At 39.2% G+C, this 19,625-nt stretch overlaps 1 protein-coding gene across 4 annotated transcripts in view; it reads left to right on the forward strand.

Moving 5' to 3' along the window:
- Window positions 1–19,625, forward strand: part of slit3 (slit homolog 3 (Drosophila)) — a 252,796-nt gene that overhangs the window by 194,828 nt on the left and 38,343 nt on the right. For all 4 annotated transcript variants that reach the window (XM_044204612.1, XM_044204611.1, XM_044204614.1 and 1 more), the window contains 9 exons: window positions 1,435–1,585; window positions 4,092–4,166; window positions 5,797–5,940; window positions 7,328–7,471; window positions 10,399–10,562; window positions 14,122–14,254; window positions 16,427–16,495; window positions 16,623–16,694; window positions 18,341–18,412. In XM_044204612.1, coding sequence (XP_044060547.1) covers window positions 1,435–1,585; window positions 4,092–4,166; window positions 5,797–5,940; window positions 7,328–7,471; window positions 10,399–10,562; window positions 14,122–14,254; window positions 16,427–16,495; window positions 16,623–16,694; window positions 18,341–18,412 — 1,024 coding nt within the window. The remainder of the gene's footprint in view (window positions 1–1,434; window positions 1,586–4,091; window positions 4,167–5,796; window positions 5,941–7,327; window positions 7,472–10,398; window positions 10,563–14,121; window positions 14,255–16,426; window positions 16,496–16,622; window positions 16,695–18,340; window positions 18,413–19,625) is intronic.

The raw sequence follows: 19,625 nt of genomic DNA on the forward strand, positions 1-19,625 counted from the left end.
CCATGGGGGGAAATTTCTTATGGCAAAATCAGGTCTGGCCACACCTGTACACCTGCCTCCACTGTCAAATTGTCCAGTGGCATGGCAGTGCTTCACTGGCTAGCACGGCTGATCCCACCACCTCTGTACAGACCGCTTCACCCTTTTCTGCTCCAACTGAGGAACTTTAAAGAAAAAACTCAGCAGGTTTCCTCATTCTTTCCTTAATATATAAAAACCCTCCCACCCACAATTATTTGCTCTCTTTCTTACTTGCTTCCTTGCTCTTTCCATTCTGTCAAAGTTATTCATTGCAAATGACCCCTCAAAAGGTGGTCTTAGGTCTTTAACAATGACAAGCAGAAAACATATAAGCCATAAAGGATGTGTGCCAGGAGAGAGTGGAGACGAAAGTAGAAGTAGTCTGTGCCGATATCAGAGCAGTCTGATAGGGGAGTGGTGAAAAATGAAAAAGGAAAAGGTTAAACAGAACAGATAGACAAACAAAGGTTGGAAAGAGAGAGAGGAAGCGGTAATGATAACCGTGCAAACTATAAAGAGGGTATGTGGTGCACAAATACACTACAAGTGCTGCATGATGTAAACCAGGTCTATTCTACAGGCACTAGCGGTCATAAATAATATCTGCTCACATCATATCTAAATAACAGAAGTGGTCTCTGGCTCACCTTGTTAAACAAAAACATCCAGGGTTAAACCACATCTCTACAATATGATTCCATAAAACCACATGGATATCTGTTTGTTAATTTGATTTACAGTGGTAACCATGCAGAATTACCCCTCCCTGCATCAGCCCTGCTCTACAGTACCATACTGCAGCAATATGCAGCCTGTGCTTTTTAATAGACGAGGTAGATACAGTTAATTCATGTCTTGCAAAAGACTGGTTGGCTAATTATGTTTTACAAGCTTTGACAGCTGAAATCAGAATGAAAGTAGACTTTTCCAAACAATTAAACTCCAATGAGACACAGTTGAGACACAAATATTGATAAGCTGTCAGTGGAAGCACAACTTTTGACATGGCTACATCTGAATGTGTTCTTTTTTTTTACTATTGGCTGTATATTTATTGGGATAATAGTATGTTGTCCTTCATCATATGTTATACATAGGAACATCTTTAAATCTGATGATATGTAAATGGGACAATATTTTTATTAAAAACCAGAGTCTGACATTAAGAACTTTACATCTCTCTGATGTCTCCTTTTGTCTTTCTCTCTTCCTCTCCGTCTTTTTTCTCTCTTGTTTTCTGTCTCCTACTTCTTCTTCTGACTTAATTTACCTGGCTTTTCTTCTTCCCTTCCATTTCTACCTGTTGTCTACCCTTTTGTCTGTCCTCCCTCCCTATTTTTCTGTTTCTCCTATGTCTCTTTCTCTCTTTTATTTTGGTCTTTCCCTCTCTTTCCCTCCCTCTTTCCTCTGCAGGTCAGGAGGACTATCGTAGTCGCCTGAGTGGGGAGTGTTTCCAGGATCTAGTGTGTCCTGAGAAATGTCGCTGTGAAGGCACCGTGGTCGACTGCTCCAATCTCAAACTGACCCGTGTACCTCCACACATCCCTGAACACACCTCAGACCTGTAAGTCAGCCGGTGTTTCCCTTTTACATACATACACATATATTGCATGCAACACATGACGAAATATCAGATTGAAGGCTATGTGTTAGACTGCTCTAACCTGAAACTGTAAACCACCACACATCCTTTAACATGCACTTTCTCAGGCACTGCACACATCAAAAAACACACACACACACACACATACACATGGAAACATGCACATGCATACACGCAAAGGCAAACACAAACACAAATACACATGCAATGTGCAATGCACGCGCATATGTCTGCCTTGCTCTCTCTGTCTCTCTGCCTCTCTCAGAGCAGTATCATGAACGTCACTTTTAATTTTTAGCTCCCAGACCAAACTGCCTCTCAACAGTCTTTTCCATCTCCCTCAAAGTCCCAAAGGAGCCATCATCATGTCTGGCGAAGGGTCTCACATTAGAATGCTGAACAGTCCCATGGATCATTCATTTTGGTGCTAAAAAATGGAAAGGGAGTAACAGATAACACACAGGAATACCGTAATCTGATTGTTAAAAAGGTTAAAAAGTCTGTATGTGTTCAGAATTTGCTAGAGTCACTGACAAAATAAACATGTTAGCATATATGAGGGTGGTGAAGTGTTATGCTAAGGAATTATGATAATATTCAAGAATACTGTTCATAATTCATTTGAGCTACAGAAAATAAAGCGTAACATCAAATGTCATGAGATTGCTATGATTGCTAAGTCATAAAATACACACAAACTGAGACCAAAAACTGGATTTGTGATTCAAAACTGTAACACAAGAAAAGTGTGTTGCTGCTGAAATCAGCCAGCCCCATTTTACATTCAGCACTTGATCAAATATTCAATAAGCTAATATTTCCACCCAGGAAATAGGACTCCAGCCAGGGGCAAAATTTTACCTAATAATGCTGAATCACTGGCTTTAAAATGTAGGTGAAGAATTGAATGCTTCTGCCATGGCTCATGCCATGGTACTACGGGAGAATAACTGCAGAATAAGGCACCACTGCAGCATTAAGGCAGATGCAGGATGGTTGCCACAGTATTACTTATGGAGGTTAGTTGTATCACCATTAGCCCCCAATCCCCCCCCCCCCCTCAATTTTCAGTTCAATTCAGTTGGGCTTTATTGGCATGGGAAACAGATGTTAACATTTCCAAAGCATGTGTGAAATAAAAACATAAACAGAAAAAATGTGCTATTATTGATCTCTCTCTCTCTCTCTCTCTCTCTCTCTCTCTCTCTCTCTCTCTTTGGTTCGGTTTCTCTCTGTGAACCCTTGTATCCTCCAATTCTCCTTCCTTTTCTCTCTATCTGTTCCCAGGGCGTCTCATGTCAAAAATATAAACTTTGTCCTTTATGGTTGGTTAGAGGGCAGATCAAAGTTTCTACGATTTCCGACACCCTCTCTCTCTCTGTCTCTTGCCTTTTCCTTAAGAACACAACCAACCAGTGGGTTTTTGAAGGCCACAAACACGCACACACAGAAACACACACACAAGCCGCCAGTTGTGCCCTGTGTAACCTGCCTTATCAGGGGAAATCAGGGGAGGTTGTGGCTGAGCTGAAGGCTTATATATTTTTTGCTCTGTTTTTCTCTTCTGTCAATCTTACTGTCTTGCTTTGTGACTCTTCCCATTAGCCATAAAAATCCTTGACATCGGCCTTGAGAGTGTTCAATAAGTATGAAAGAATCAGTCTTAAGAGAATTATTTGCACTCAATAACATGTACTATACATTCTGAGTTGAACATGAAGGCTCTAGATCCTAAGTAACAAGATTACACATGTTTCATCTGTACTCTCTACATTCAAAATATGCAAATCAAACCAGCAGTAAAAGCAGTGTTGTTTCCCTTCTGTCACCGATCTACCTTGTATATGTTATTTCAGTTTGGGTTTTTCCAGGTTGATGCATCTTTTAACTCCCCATGAATCTCATTAGAAAGTGTCCCCTCCAGCTGAACTTTCACTTTCTTTCCTCCATTTCTGTCACTCTTTCACACACACACACACACACACACACTCTCACACACACACACACATACATAAAGAGCATCCTTTTAGCAGCACCCTTTTAGTACAAATTACCTCAATAAAGCAGATGTCTAGCTTCCTATCTCTCAAACTGTTTTCTTTTGGCTTAGGGCAGTGTGGGTATTGATGACCGCATAGAAGAGATTAATTTCTCTTCTCTTTTCGTCTCTCTCTTCTCTTCTCTTCTCTTCTCTTCTCTTCTCTTCTCTTCTCTTCTCTTCTCTTCTCTTCGCCAATATGTTAAATTATTTTTCACTCCCTCCTCTGGTGTTGTGCCGCATCATACTTCAGTCACTAAAGGCCTCTTAACCTTCATGCGGTCATTCCTCCCTCACTTGCAGCCTTTGGCTCTCCATCTTGTTTTTGTGAGTAAGTGTGCATGTTCATTTGTGTGTGTTGACTTCAAAGCAGTTTGTTTCATGAAAGAATAAATGTCTAACTCTCTCCCTCTATCTTCCTCTCTGTAGGAGGTTAAACGACAATGAGATTGCCGTCCTGGAGGCTGCAGGAACGTTTAAGAAGCTGCCTAACTTGAAGAAGATGTACGTAGACTTTTTAAAAAAATGCACTTCTTATTTATTCAGTATTCTATGGTTAGGACTAGGGTTGTTTTGTTGCTTTTATGTTTGTTTTTGCATTCATTTATTCATTAAATCACACATGCATTTACCAAACTCTCCTGAAAAGGAGGCAAAGAGGACCATGCTTGGCAGTGAAGTAGAAGATGGGAATCTTGTTTATTAGAGTAGAATCTGTTTGGATGTTTTGGGCACACATTTCCTTGTTACTTCTAATGGGATATTTCTCTTATTCAGTCTTCCCTTTGTTCTATATATTGCTCATAGAGAAATGAAGGAATAGCATTGCAATTACAAGATGACTGAAATGAGAACAGATGGATGTGAACAGATGAAAAAAGGTGGATGGACAGAGCAGAGAGAGAGAAAGGGAAGGAAGGAGGAAATGTGAGTGGGAGGGCAATGGAAGGAACAGGGGGAAGGAAAGAGGCAAAGGAAGATAATAAAGAGGGAGGAAGGTATTAAAGGAAGGAGGACAAGAGAAAAGCATACATGCGAAGAGGGCTGAAGTGAAAATGAGCGAGACATGCGTGAGGGAAGGAGGAAGAGGAGTGGCTGAAGACAAGCAAGAGGATGGGACAGAGGGAGACAGAGAATAAGGAAGTGTGGGTGGGAGGTATGGAGGAAGTGAATATTAAATGGAAATAGAAGATGGGCCTTCGGTTCAGATTTACAGTCAGTCCTTATCTACTATAGGTTTGTGTGTGTGTGTGTGTGTGTGTGTGTGTGTGTGTGTGTGTGTGTGTTGTGTATTGTGTGTGTGTCAGAGTGAGATAGAGAAAGACAGAGCAGAGACCAGCAGTTGATTTATTGGAGAGGAAATTGCTAACCATCTAGCAGTGTCACTGACGATATAGATTGGCTAGCACTCATTTCCATTTTCCTTCTCTCACTTCCTTCCCTCTCTTCTTCATCTCCTCCTCTCCTCACCTCACAATTTCTCTTATCCTTGCATCTGCTCTGCTACTTTTCATTTGATTATTTTTTGTTTCTTTTTTTTAACTCTCTTCGTCCATCTACTTTCTGCACTTTTCTTCTCCTCTCCTCACTTCTTCTCTCTTCTCCTCAACTTGCCTCTCCTCTCCACCCCATAAAGCTGATAAAAGGAAGCTCAAAACTAGCAATGGATGAAAGCTACAGTGGTTGTGATAGCTATCATCTGAAGTTATTGTCTCTGAGTCCAAATGCTCTCTTTTCATTTTAATTTTTCTCATTGTGTGTGCGCGGAAGAGAGATAGCAATCATTTTCATTGCATCAATTCGTTGTCTGTGACCACTTGTCTCATTTACTTTTAGATGTGTGTGTGTGTGCGCGCTTTGTGAGTTATAGTGATGTCTGTAAGCTGTTATAAGAATATCTATTGTACAAGATGAGGACATTAAGATGAAAGAGAGAAGCGTTAACATTTATTAGTTGAAGTGACATGATTGATTATTGCAATTACATTGGGAATATTGTGTGTGTAACACTCGTTCATATGTGTTTGCATGCGTGGTTATGTGGTCTTGGTGTATTTCATAGGCTATCCTGCATGTACTGTAATTTTAAAATCAAAAAAATCTGTTCATGATCATTTCTTTGTCCTTCCTGCAGCAACCTGAGCAACAACAAGCTGAGGGACATCCGTGATGGTGCGTTTGATGGAGCAGGTGGAGTTTTGGAGCTTCTGCTGACAGGGAACAAGCTAACTGGACTGCAGGGACGCATGTTCAGAGGCCTCATTGGCCTGAAAACTCTGTGAGTCTTGTTTACAGTAGTTTGTGTATGTGTTAATGTGTTCAGCACTATATTTATGTGAGTAGTGGTGGGTTAAGAAAGTTAATATAGTTCTATTATGGAGGATACTTGTAACCCCACAAGTTTGAATGTTCTTCACATCACTCTGCAGAATGCTAATGCTAATGAATTTGACATATGTAAAAGCTTGTTTTTTCCTTTAACAAAACTCTGCACTATATAAAGAACAAGTGCAAGTGCTTCTGATGCATGAGTGGATAAATGTCAAAAACACAAGCTATGAAATCACCTAAAACCTAAATAAAGTTAAAGTTACATTTATTCACATCACATCTTTTACAGGGTTAGTCAATATTTTTCTTCATGTTGCCTGTAAATAAAGGCTTTTTAACTTATTTGTGCAACAACAAAACATATTTTTGACTGTTTCTACATTTGACTATTTATAGTTTAGCTGTTCTGTTTACTGTCTGAGTGCTATTTTTCCTAAAAAATGGCTAGCAAGTGTTGTCATGGTTGTGATCTGATTTATGGTGGACTTCATTAACTTTTTCTTTCCCAGACTGAAAAGAGAGGACCAGGATTGTTTACTCACTCACCCTTAAATCAAGGCTAATGACAGCATATTGTTGTTCCTCTAATTTGGGCACCCACCATAAATAGGCTAGCGTCCAATTAGGGGTTACAGGATAGTGTATGAAATCATGAGCTAATATTGTCTGTGTATGCTCAGTAATGACTAACTAATGCTATCATGTATATATATGCCGGCTAATGACTCTCTAATGGCATCATGGCTGTCTCTGTATTATGTTAAGAGGCTCCCTGCTCCAGTAATAGCCTTGCTAACTAGGTTAGCCTGTCCCAGAGATTGCTAATGCTAACTAACTCAGTTAGCCTGGTCCCACATGACTGCATGTCAGAAGCTAATGTCATATTGGAGACTCTGTCACGGTTGTCCTATGGGGACTGGTTTGAATTTACCCCTGCTTTCTGTTTTATCTTTTGTCCATGTCATTATAGGTTATGTTCTTTTATGTTCTTTGGCTGTTTTTTTATCCACCCAAAGTATGTAAATTTGGTATTTTTCATTCATAGACAAACTGTTTCCTTTGCCACATTTTTCTCAGGACAAACAATAAGACTGTCTGTCAAAAAACATCCCTCAAGTAAAAGAAAAAATTGAGAATATAATAAATTCTTGATTCCTCATTTTAATGTTTAAGCTGATTTAAGATTTGGGCGATAAGGTCTAAGCATGAGACTCCGGAGTGTATGCTTTAAAGACTACATTTTATTGTAATCTCTAGTCTTTAAGGTAAAACAAAATGTGCAAACAGTAGCTTTTTAGCTTTCATTGAAATATATATGGTATATGCATTTCCAGAATGCTGCGGAGCAACCAGATCAGCTGTATTGACAACAGTACATTCACGGGTCTGAGCTCTGTGCGTTTGCTGTCGCTATATGACAACAGGATCTCCAGCATCGCCCCAGGAGCCTTCTCCACCCTGCATTCCCTGTCCACCATGTGAGTCCTATCTGACGACTTTTCTCCCTCTTTCTAGTGCTTATTTTCCTGTTTTGTTTTATGTTTTTTCCCCATTTCCATCCCTTTATCTATCTCTCAATGTGTACCACAATCTCTTTTTGTCTATCTTCAAATCTGGCTCCTTTGTCTCTGCTTTTTTCTTTATCTCTCCCTCTCTCTTTCTCTATCTTCTATTTTTTCAGAGTCTGGCCCTGCTGTGGGATTTATCCACCATGCAACACGTACACAGACACACACACATTTGCACACATGTTGCTCTCTGGACACTGTTCTCCACACAGATGCTCTCCATCATTATCGACTAGATTGGTCTGGATCCCAGGACATTTGTTATCAAAGCTAAATATATCTCAGCATCTGCACACACACACACACACACACACACACACACACACACACACACACACACACACACACACATATATACACATGGACACACACACAGGAGCATCTGCAAGCCTGTTTTTATCTTCCAAAAGATGTACACACCTGCTGCAACCAAGACATGAATTCTTGGATGGCTGGTGTTCAGTCTGTGCAGAAAAGTACAGAAAGAACATGCCAAGAAGACAATTATTAATCTGCCACATAACATTATTGTTAGGAAGGAGAGAATGGGAGGCAAGGAGGCAGAAGAGAAGTGATTCTGTGTGTATATGTGTGTGTGTGTGTGTGTTTTCCTCAATCTTCTGACCACCTAAATGTGAAGGTTGTAAATAATAGATTCTCTCAACTCAATAAAACATTATAGGTTTTTTTCTTACAGTGAACACACAGACATGCCAAGCCAAAAAAGTCTCATCACATCCTCTCTACTCTCACTGTATTTTCCTCTATGCTTCCTTCCCTTGTTCTGCATTTTGTTCTTGCTCTCTGTCCTGCTATGTACCTGTCATCTTTGATTCAAGTTTCTACTTGAGTCTTTGGGGAGGAAAGGTGGGAGAGGGATAATGGGGACGGTGGAGGGGGAGGGGGAGGATAGATGGATGGGTTGTTGCACAAACTCAGGTTTGCTCAGTGGGGCTGTTTTTGATTATCACTACAGAAAATGAAAGATATTATATTACCCTCATCCCTGTCATTTTTCACTATTCATTCTTTTTTCAGTATTAGTTTTCATTGGCCTTATGTATGCAACACCTGCCTGCTGTTTGGTGTGAAAGAAAGATGGATAGTTTTTATTTCTAGAGCTTCTGTTCTTAACACTTCCTCTGTTCATTTCCTTATCTTTTCCTCTGTTAAATCCTCTCTTCTCTCTTTTACTCTCACTCCTACTATTTCTAATATCGGTCTCCATTTTTAGTGCATTGTTTCCCAATAGAGTTTGTCCATTTAATTAAAAGATTAACACATTGAACAGGAAGGAAGGGATTGAGCTTAGGTCTGGTTGCCAAGCAGTGAGGTCAATTCATTATGAGGAAATAACTCTTCCCTATCTATAACAACACACCATTAATATTGTAGCACAAACAGCAACCTTCAGGTTCACCTTATTAGTTCGGCAGACACAGTGAAAGGCAATATGCCACTTGCACATCTCTTGACACAATTTGGAGGCACACCATCTTCATTAAAGAGATATATATGTGACTTTTTAATATACTAATCATTATACTGCTAAAATTGAATTCCCTAAGTTTTTCCACTTCTCTTGTCATTGGAAGGTAGGAAAGAGGAAGGAATTTTTTGTTTCTCATTAAACTCGTAATATTGTTATACTACCAAATGCAACAGCACCCCTAAATCTCTTTTTTTCCCACAGCTTATTGTGGATATTTTGAAATTCATCACTGAACTGTGTTGAATCTAAAACGGCAGTGAGCTGAGAAGAAAATGTCACTTGGTAGAGTTTCGAATTTTACAAAGTTGCCTAAAACAGTTAAATAATTTCCAGGATTGATTAATATATTTAATTTTTGTTACATTTTACATTGTAAAACTTTTGTTTATGCTGCACCAGAGAAGAATTTTAGGTAAAATTAAATTTTATAATATTAAAAAGAGAATTGGCTGCAACAGAAGACCCAACACCTTTGATATTTATTGCCCATTTCAAGCCTGGAAGTGTCAGCAGAGTTAAGATGGCTAGAGCAGCTTAAACTTATGTATATAGTATAGTATGCGCTGCTGATGCCTCGTCCCACCCCATTCAGTTTAAATATGGTTCAGTATAAATATTACATGAGCAGTGTTACAAAAGCAACAGAATGCAATGAGAGGTGATCAAAAATGAATAAAATGCACAGATGACCTTTTCTCTTTCCCTTTCACAATTTCTCACTCTGCCACCTTTTTTTACATTCTCAATCTCTCTTGTACTTCACAAAATGAATAAAAATAACTGATAACCTTTTCTCTTTTGTCCCCTCTCCCTCACTGCCTCTCTTTGTCTCCCATCTAAATGTATTCAAGTGTATAACTGACCAAAAACAACAGTTATATCTATGTGGTTTGCAGTGGACAGTATACCATACAAATTACTATTATTATTATTGTTGTTATTATTATTATTATCATTATTATTGTTATTATGATAATTTGGAACAGCTCCTGAAATAAGTAGCTAATTATCTTTCTCTTATGCCTTGTGTTCCTTTACTGTTGTCAGTTTTGTTGCACTGGTTTTTAAGCCACAGTCCTATTATGAGTCCTGTCTGTATATCGTATTTATGCACGAATATTTTATTTAGGACGGAAAATTTTAGGGAAAATATTTAGCAAATGTGCATTATTTTGCCATGATGAATTCATTATATGGTGGAAAAATGCATGTACTGTAACTACAATTGTGCAGCAACGTGTATAAAAAGCTTCCAATACTGGTGTCTGTTTCTGTTGTTTTGCATTGACCCTGTTTCAATGATTTTCTTCTCTCTCTGTATCTCGGCCCCTCTTTATTTTCATAGTAACCTCCTGTCCAACCCATATGTGTGTGATTGTCATTTGGCCTGGTTGGGTCAGTGGCTGAAGAAGACCAGGGTGGTCAGTGGAAACCCTCGCTGTCAGAAACCAGCCTTCCTGAAGGAGATCCCCATCCAGGACGTGGCCTCCCCAGACTTCACATGCGACGGTGAGCCTCTCTCTCACACTGCACTCACTTCTAAAGGTTTACTTAGTTTTTCTTTTTGGCTCCATTAAGATAAGTGGAAATAACAGTGCTTACACATAAAACATTACAAAAAGAAGGTTAACACTAACATTCTGTAGTGATTGGTCTACTAAGTTCCACAGGATGTGCAGCTATCATTTGCAATTACACTGGAGTGTCAGGAAAGGTCACAGCCTGAAACCTGAAACAAATGACATGTGTCACTCAGCAGTCATGTGTCCTGTATAGATAAGAGCATGAGTCAAGTGACTGAAAGGTAAATTAAATGTGTCTTTGCATCATGTTTACTCATCACAATTACTGAATGCATTGTTTCAAGAAAGACCTTTTAGAGGACATTTTCTCAAGGAAAGTTGTTTTATGTTTGGTGATAATGATAACTTTTAATAACGTTTTTTAAAGTCTTTTGTGAGACATGAATGTCAGTCATGGGAGGAAGGCAAATAAGACTCCAATGAAACTGAGAAATTCCCTGCTGCTGTGGAGCATCTGGTGGTAAGCAAAAGGCCAACAGAGAATACTCTGCCCTAATTGCCCTAAGACTAAGCCCTTATTCCTACATCTCAATAAGGAAAATCTATTTTTCTCATTTTTACTGATACCACAATGAAATCTTGTAACATTATGAGGTATGTCGGGTCTTTTGGTTTATACTGGACTCGACTGGGGCGTATCTTCAGTCCTGATTCTTGTCTTGTCATTGCAAAAACTTCCATCATCCCATGTCTTAAGCCAGCAGATACACACACACATACACATCCTCAGCGGGGTATTGTGAGGACAGAATGATCAGTAATTACTGGCAAACAGCAGCCGTAGATGACATCAGCTTGTGGTTTCTACAGTGAGGTTGCTGTTACCACGACGATGCCTGCCTATAGCGACTTAGGCTGTTGGCGTGGCCGCCAAGTTTGACGCCATAGACAAAGTGTGGTCTGGCTCTCCTGACTATTACATCTTTCTTTCTTTTTTCCTTTTTTTCTTTCTTTATAGCTTTACACTTTACACTAACTCTTTTCGATCTCTCTTTTTTCTCTCTTTCCATGTTGTTCGACCTCTCTCTTCCTCCTGAGTTTCTTTGAATTCATTACAGTTTTCTAATTTCCTGTAGCTGTGCTGCAACCATTTACTGAAAATGAGTTTGGAAAGTAGTTAGCTGGGTTGGCCCAAGTAAGGAAACTCTAAGATGCTATCAGATCTTAATATTCATTCTTACATCTTGCTTGCACACACACACACACACACACACACACACACACACACACACACAAATCTACCTTCAAACTCACTCAGCTGCACAAACATAAATTCGAATGGCTGACACTCAAGCTCTTATACTTCTGTCCTCATGAGAACCTTACAATGGTTATATTAAATGTCTAATTTTAACTCTATGATAATTCTAATATGAACCAACATAATACAACATACAGAAAGCCATAAATGTAAATTAATCAGTAAGAACTGAGGAGCAAAACTACTGAAATTCATTTGTGCAAAATATGTTAGGTTTTTTGACCTTGTAAACCTACAATTTGATATGATTTCTATCTCATAGTCAAACACTATTGTTTGATGATGGAAATCAAAGATCTAGATCATCAGCAACATCAAATCAATTGTTGTTTGGCTCAAGGCCCAACTGTCCTCAAAGGTTTGAAGATATGCTGCTGACAGTCAGACAAACAAACTACCAAACTGGGGCAACATAACCTCTTGGCGACAGTAAGAGGTCCACACTCTGAAGGTGTAAATCTCAAACTGGTTCTCAAAAGAATAGAAGCAAAGAAACACACACACACACACACACACACAACCAAGGTCCCCATGTCCGGTCTATTTATAGTTGAGTAAAATGACTGTTAAGTTGTCCAGTGGCAGCCGGGGGAAAGGTAAAGTTAATTGAATTTGTGAGAAGATATTTAGCGCACATTTAGATGTTAGTTCAATCAGCCAACTGTAGAGTGAGTCAGCCCACGGCTACACTTCCCTGTGGACTCACAAGCTACACACATCAGATAAGATACACACCTATACACTCATATGCACACACTGATCTACACAGGGGCACATAAGCGCCCATTTACTCAACATTTAGACATTAGCACAATTAGAAAACTGCAAAGTGAATGAGAAAATGGCCATAGGACAGGGGGAGATAGCTGTTTAACAAACTAAATGTGCACCAAACTCAGCATGTGCGTACACTTGTGCTTACACACGTGCATGTATATCGTTGCAGCACATGGGGGCATATTGGCACAAAGTAACAAGTACACAACGAAGTATGAACATAGATAAGTATATAAACTTTTCTCATTCCTAATCTTTCTTTCTCCCTCCACACACACAAACACACAAACTCAGATTGTAGTTGTGTTATGATTGGCTTAGTGTCCAGTCTTCATTATCCACCATTATGGTTTTAACTCAGCTTGTTTTACATTTGGGACCACAGTTCAAGTATTTAAATCCTGCAGGGCTAGATTAAAGCTGTGTGTGTTTGTCTGTCAGTCAAGGGAATGGAAGACGTTTTAAGCCAAGAACAACGCTCTAGTCTGTGATCCTTCTTATCTCTGAGTGTTAAACGATTACAATCACTCAGATGTTTTTTGTCCCTACAGTGTGTTTGTGAGCATCTGTGCATGTGTGTGTGTGTGTGTGTGTGTGTGTGTGGAATGCAGCTGCATAACCTGAACTTTCTAACAGTACAACTGTTCAGTTTAATTCAACCATTTTTTAAAAACCTGTTTTTTATAGCAAGACTAAAGGTGTCAATTTAAAGACAAAAAGCAACAAATTAACATGTACAAGTTGCAGGTTCACCAATCTTTAATAAATAAGTTTGTCGTAAAAAGGTTTACATTTTCAGATAAATATGATATCATGCAATGTTAAAAAATTACTCTAAACAATAAGACTTTGAAGGATATTCACATCTTGGTATGACAAAACAATGCAGGTAGTATAGCTACAGATGACTACAGATGTTGTGACAACTTAATTATGTTGCTCTATTTACATGACTTTTCAAAGTTGTTGCAGGCGGTCCTGTCAACATCTGCTCAGTGTTTCTCCAGAATCATCTGAGGGTTTTTAATATCACTGTGACCCGCCTGCAGGTCCTGAGCCAGCTGTTGAAACACACCAGTGTAGCTGATTTTAGCAGCCCCTGGTCATTTAATATGGATTATAAAGTACTCTGTAAAAGTGCTGAGTTGAATTGACCAAGTGCCACACTTACAGTTCAGTCTTTATGCTTCCCTCTCTTTCTACCTCTCTTTGTTCTCCCTTTTCTCTTCTCTCTGTCTCCCTCCTTTTGCCCTAACCTGGCCCAACCTCCATCCCTCGGTCTGTCTCATTTCCTACTCCCTTTTCCCTCTCACTGTTTTCTTTCTCATCTCTGTCCATTTTTGAGTTTGTCTGTCCTTCTCTGTATCCTTCTCTTCCCTCTACTTCTTTCTCTTTGTATCTCCCTAATATCCCACTGTCTCTCTCTTTCCCCCCTCTCTCTCTCCAGGTGCTGAGGATAATGGTTGTCTTCCTGCGTCTGGTTGTCCTGACGTCTGCACGTGCTCAGATGGCGTGGTGCGATGCAGCAACAGAGGGCTGCACTCTCTGCCCAAGGGCATTCCCAAGGACACCACGGAGCTGTGAGTCACGCGTGCACGCACTCATACACACACACAAACTCAAACACAAGGATGTACACGTTCACTTTTGTTCAAATATACAGACACACAAAAGCCAATGAACATACCATCAGACATTTACATGCACACAAACAGAAATGGGCATTTTTATCAATAATTGCTTTCCAATAACATGCAAAGTCACAACCACACAATGCTGCAGTTCAATATTGATGCAGCAGTTTGCTTTCTGCTGCTTCAGGAACTAATTTAGTGAACACTCACACAAACACAATTCTATCTCTCTCTTTCTTTCTTCCTGTGTGACTTAATGGGTTTATGAGTGCTGCAGGTACTTGTGTGTTTATGTGTTTGTTTGGATGTTGGTGTCATAAATCTATAAATCACCGCAGATATTTAAATCTATCCGCAACGCACAGTCAAATACTGTCTAATACATTATATTGCCAAACAGAGAGAGACGGAAAGACTGCCAGAGCAGTTACAGATACCTGAGAGGGGATACCAGAAAGTGTCCTTGGGTTATTTTCTTAAAAATATTTCTACAATTGCTTTTAAAAAATACTCAGTTTCCAATGTTATAATGCCAAAAATACCTCTAAAGAAGCCAAGGTCCACATTTACATTTAAAAGATTTGCCAGAGCAGTGAAAGTTTTTCCAAACTTTTGCCTAGTACAATAATGTGATGTCCTTTTTTAGATAGATTGTACTCAAATAAACACTGACAAGAGAGAAACAAATATTCTTGTATGTGTAATTATCTAAAACAGTTAATAATAATTTTAATTATTTATTTGCCTCATGATTTCCTTGTATGTTACAGCTGCTACATCTTGTAACTTGTCTTTGTTGTTAATTTCAAGCTAGTAGGAATCTCTGTAATAAAGAAAGAGACCAATAAAGGAAATGTCTGTAATGACAGTAATTGTTAGAATTGATGTAGGATAAAACAAGGGTAAAACAATGTTAATCGAGATTAGGAAATTTAGAAAAAAGTAAGAACAAAATCTCTCGTACGGAAGGTGAACAAATTCACACATACGCACACACACACATACAGAAACCCCTCTTGCGGGGTCAATAGCAGTGATTAGGTATTGATCAGGCTGAAGAAGATACTCCATCATACTGTCCACATGACCTACTTATGACCTGAGAGAGAGAGGAAAAGAGACCAATGGATCATAAAATGTGTGTGTGTGCTTGAGTGTATACTGTGTTTGTTAACTTGTTTCTCACATACTCAGAAGGATCAGTAGGTGAATATTGTATCTTTGCAGTGGTTGGAAATGTGTTTAAAGCTACATGATGAAACTGTTACGGGACAGGTTCACACCCCAACACTTGTAATCTTGTCATCTTGTCCCGTCTTGATTGGCTGTGTAGTGAATTCAGAGGGATAATCTTTCACTGCCATTCACTTATGCAGAAAATGTAACATAGTTGCTAGAATCCTACCTGTACATCAGTGTACAAGCAACATTTACTTTACAAAGAGGTCTTGTCTAGTGTCATACATGACCTCCCATATTTGTGTCCTGACATTTGAGTCCTCTTTTTTCGGTCTCTCCCATTTATTTAAAAATAAAATCTTGGTCTTGTCTAACAAATGTTTATCTTTGCTAGGAAGGAATAGGAATAGTCAATAGGATGTGGCTTAGAGGTAGAGCGGGTCGTCCACTAATCGGAAGGTCTGCGCTTCAATCCCGGCTTCCCCCAGCCACATGTCGAAGTGTCCTTGGCAAGATACTGAACCCCAAATTCCTCCCGAGGGCTGTGCCTTTGGTGTGTGAGTGTGTGTGAATGAGACCTGCTCTATAGGAAAAGCGCAATGAGATAATTTCTGTTATGAATTGGCGCTATATAAATAAAATTGAATTGAATTGAATTGAATTGAAATCCCAAAATGTCAAACTATGTTTAGTTTGTAGCACACACCTGAACGTCCCACCAACAAATCCCAAACTCATACCCCACTCCTCTGATCTGCCTTTAATGTCCTCCATCTCCCGCACTCTTTAATGTGACAGAAGTTGTAAAACCAAAACTTCAGTGTGCTATATTAATATTTTCTCCCCCCCATAGGCCTATGTTTGTGTATAATATATATAATAATAGTAATATGTATATATATAATACATACTACATTAACTATGCACCTTCCCTTGCAGTTACCTGGAGGGTAATATGCTGACATCTGTGCCCAAGGAGCTGGCAGTCCTGAAGCAGCTGTCACTGGTGTATGTACCACTAACATAACCTTGAACAGAATACATATATACTTGTGCAGACAGATGCATATATGCGGTATGTTCTGTCTGTGTGTATTTGTTTGTGTGCATTTACTGTATGCTTGTACCTACACAGGGATCTGAGCAACAACAGCATCAGCACATTGGCCTCGTATACCTTCAGCAACATGACTCAACTAGCCACACTGTAAGTTACCATGGCAATAGACACACCTAGTCATGCATACACACATCCCCGCCCATGTCTTGATGGGTTGTGTGTGTGTGTGTGTGTGTGTGTGTGTGTGTAAGGTTAAAAACCACTAGATAAATCAGTGTTTTTTCCTTCTCTACTTTGATTAATCGCCCTCTCTTCTCTCCTCTCTCTTTCTTCATATTTTCTGCTTCTTCTTTTCTCTCCCATTTCTTGTCTGTATCTTCATCTTTCTCTCCCCTTTTCATTTTGTCTTTCTTACTTTCTTTCTTACTTCTCCCTTTTTAGCTTTTCCACTTCTGTCCTCATTTTACCCCAAATATCAATTCACTTCTTCCCCTATTTATCTGTTCTCTCCACTGTCTCATTTCAAGCTTCTCTTGTATCTTCTTGTATCATCTTCTTCTTCTCCTTGCTAATACACATGTACTATATTGCTCTTCTATCTTCCTGTTCCTCTCTAAAAGTTCTCAAAACTGTCCTTCCACTTTTTTGCCACTCACTCAATGAACCTGTTAAATTATAATCTGCTTAAGCTCCTCTTAAATTTTCCTTTCATCAACTCTTTGCTGCCATTCTATCTTAGATACAAATTCCTTTTATTAAGTTTGTCTCTTTTTTGCCTTTAGCTTATCTATCTTATCTATTACATGGTTTTTACATCTACTTACGGCATTTTGTGTGTCCAGGGAAAGTTGACTGTTTGCTCTTTTCCAGCATCACCCTGTTTCATATTTCATAGAGATGCACTCATTCACACATGGGAGCTGTCCAGTGCAACCACAAGCTTCTACTGTTAGCCCCTAGATAGCATCAGTGGAACACTTTCTGAGTTAAACGCCTTAGTTGAAGAGTTGAAGAGGGAGAGGAGAGTGTTTCTCCTTTCACTTTCCACATCGGATTTTCTTAATTTGCTGATTTATTGGCTGTTAGGCTCCTTTCTCTAACTTCTACGGAAGTTGTTAACCGGAAGTGGGAGATGAGAAAGATTTTGGGGTTTTTCTCCTCTTTCCTCTGAGACACCTTTAGGCCGCTTGATAATCAGTAATTATGATAAGGCATTACTTTATTGTAGAGCATAATGAGCCAAAAACTGCTGAGAACCAATGTTCTAGGCTACTAGTGTCTTAAAGGTACACATCAGACAACAACAGTCAGCTTTTTACACCAGGATTATTATTGGGCTCCATGTTAAATATTGTTAAAATAATGATAGCACCTTGAAACAGCCAACTTTATCTCATTTGACCCTGATCGGAAATGTGTCCTGTTTGTCTCCTTCACTTTCATTCATTGCTAAACTTAATTTTTGATTCATTAGCAGTTTTAAAAGAGAAAAACTTGGTGTGGGAGTTTGACATCCCAAAAGGCTCATCTTTGCCTCTGGCAGTTTTTTACCTCGACTTATTTTTTCTTCTCCATTTACAATGTGGCCCCCTTGTTTATTTCCCCTTCCCCTACAGAGGCTACAGGTCTTGTTATTCTAACGCCAAATCTGCTTAATTTTATGTATTCTTGTAGTCTGAAAGACAAGACAAAATAATATTAAATGAGTATATGCAAGAAAATATTATTGTGAAACAGCACAGCATCCTGAGTCAGAAACTCTTGTGACCTTGTTCTTGTTCTTTGTCTTCCAGTATCCTGAGTTATAACCAGATTCGCTGCATCCCAGTTCATGCCTTCGACGGGCTCAAGTCACTTCGCCTGCTGTGAGTAGCAAGCTTCATCTTCAAGTGCCGCAGTGAATTCAATATTCAACACTCCCCTTTGCTAGTTATAATACTAAGCTAAATCAAAGTTTAATCTCTCCCCTGGTGCCAGGCAGAGAGCCATGTTAAGATCCAGTCACAAAATGAGTCACAGCCACCCAATCATTTGTTGTTTCAAGGTACTAAAAAAGATAAAAGTGACTATCTCTCATCCCCTCTTTAATACTCCCTCTCTATCTGCATGCTTTGGCCCCTCTCTCCCCTTGTATCCCTTAACTCTGTCTCTCCCTCTCTCTCTTCCATCCATTCTCTCTCTCTCTCTCTCTCTCTCTCGCTCTCTCGCTCCCTCTCCACCCAATGTTGTGTTTGATGAATCGACCTTCAGCCTCTGTTTCTCTCAGTCATCCATCTGGTTGTCCACCCTCTGTCTCACAAACCCACACGTGCACACGCACAATGTGCATGTGAATATTACTGTTTGACCATCCTCTCACACACACAAACATGAACATACACGTACCGTATATGCGGTACACACACAAGTATGAACACACACGTACACACTTGTGCCTCCATTGCTCAAAGAATTTTCTTTTGATTCTTATATGTGCCATATGTAGAATTTTAAATAGTAAGTTATCATTGTTAATTTAACTGTGATACCTTGGTATATTAAATAAATTTGTGGTTAAAGAGTAACTTAACACCAGACTGAAAAGCAGTTTTTTTGCGCCCTCTTTGGTTAAATGTTTCAAGCCTTTTTCACCTCTGACCACACCCAGAATCACTGATGGGAAACTACACCCAACAGTGATGTCACAGGGTCCTGGTGTACACCTGTACATCACTGCACCAAGATGAGAAGTTAAATCACTGGAGGTCAGCAAAAACAAGATTTTCAGGGGGTGTTAAGTTACTCTTTAAGATTATTTCTAGCATCTCTTAAAAGGTCAGTTTACCCAAATGACAAGAAAACTTATACCACAAGTTTCCTAATATCCACCTCTGAAATTTACACCTCCATCCCAATATAATAGAGGATGAACAGAAAATGAGATTTAAGAAATTTAACAGCAGCATTTCTTTCCAACAGTGTCTGTTACTCTCGATAATACACAACAGGATTATTTTTTATAGAAGAAAGTGGTCACAAGCAACTAGAGGTCATATAAAAATTATTCATTATTTATTTATTTAACCATTTAAGCTTTTG

Source organism: Siniperca chuatsi, linkage group LG8 (genome assembly GCF_020085105.1).
Source record: "Siniperca chuatsi isolate FFG_IHB_CAS linkage group LG8, ASM2008510v1, whole genome shotgun sequence".
Lineage (NCBI taxonomy): Eukaryota > Metazoa > Chordata > Actinopteri > Centrarchiformes > Sinipercidae > Siniperca > Siniperca chuatsi.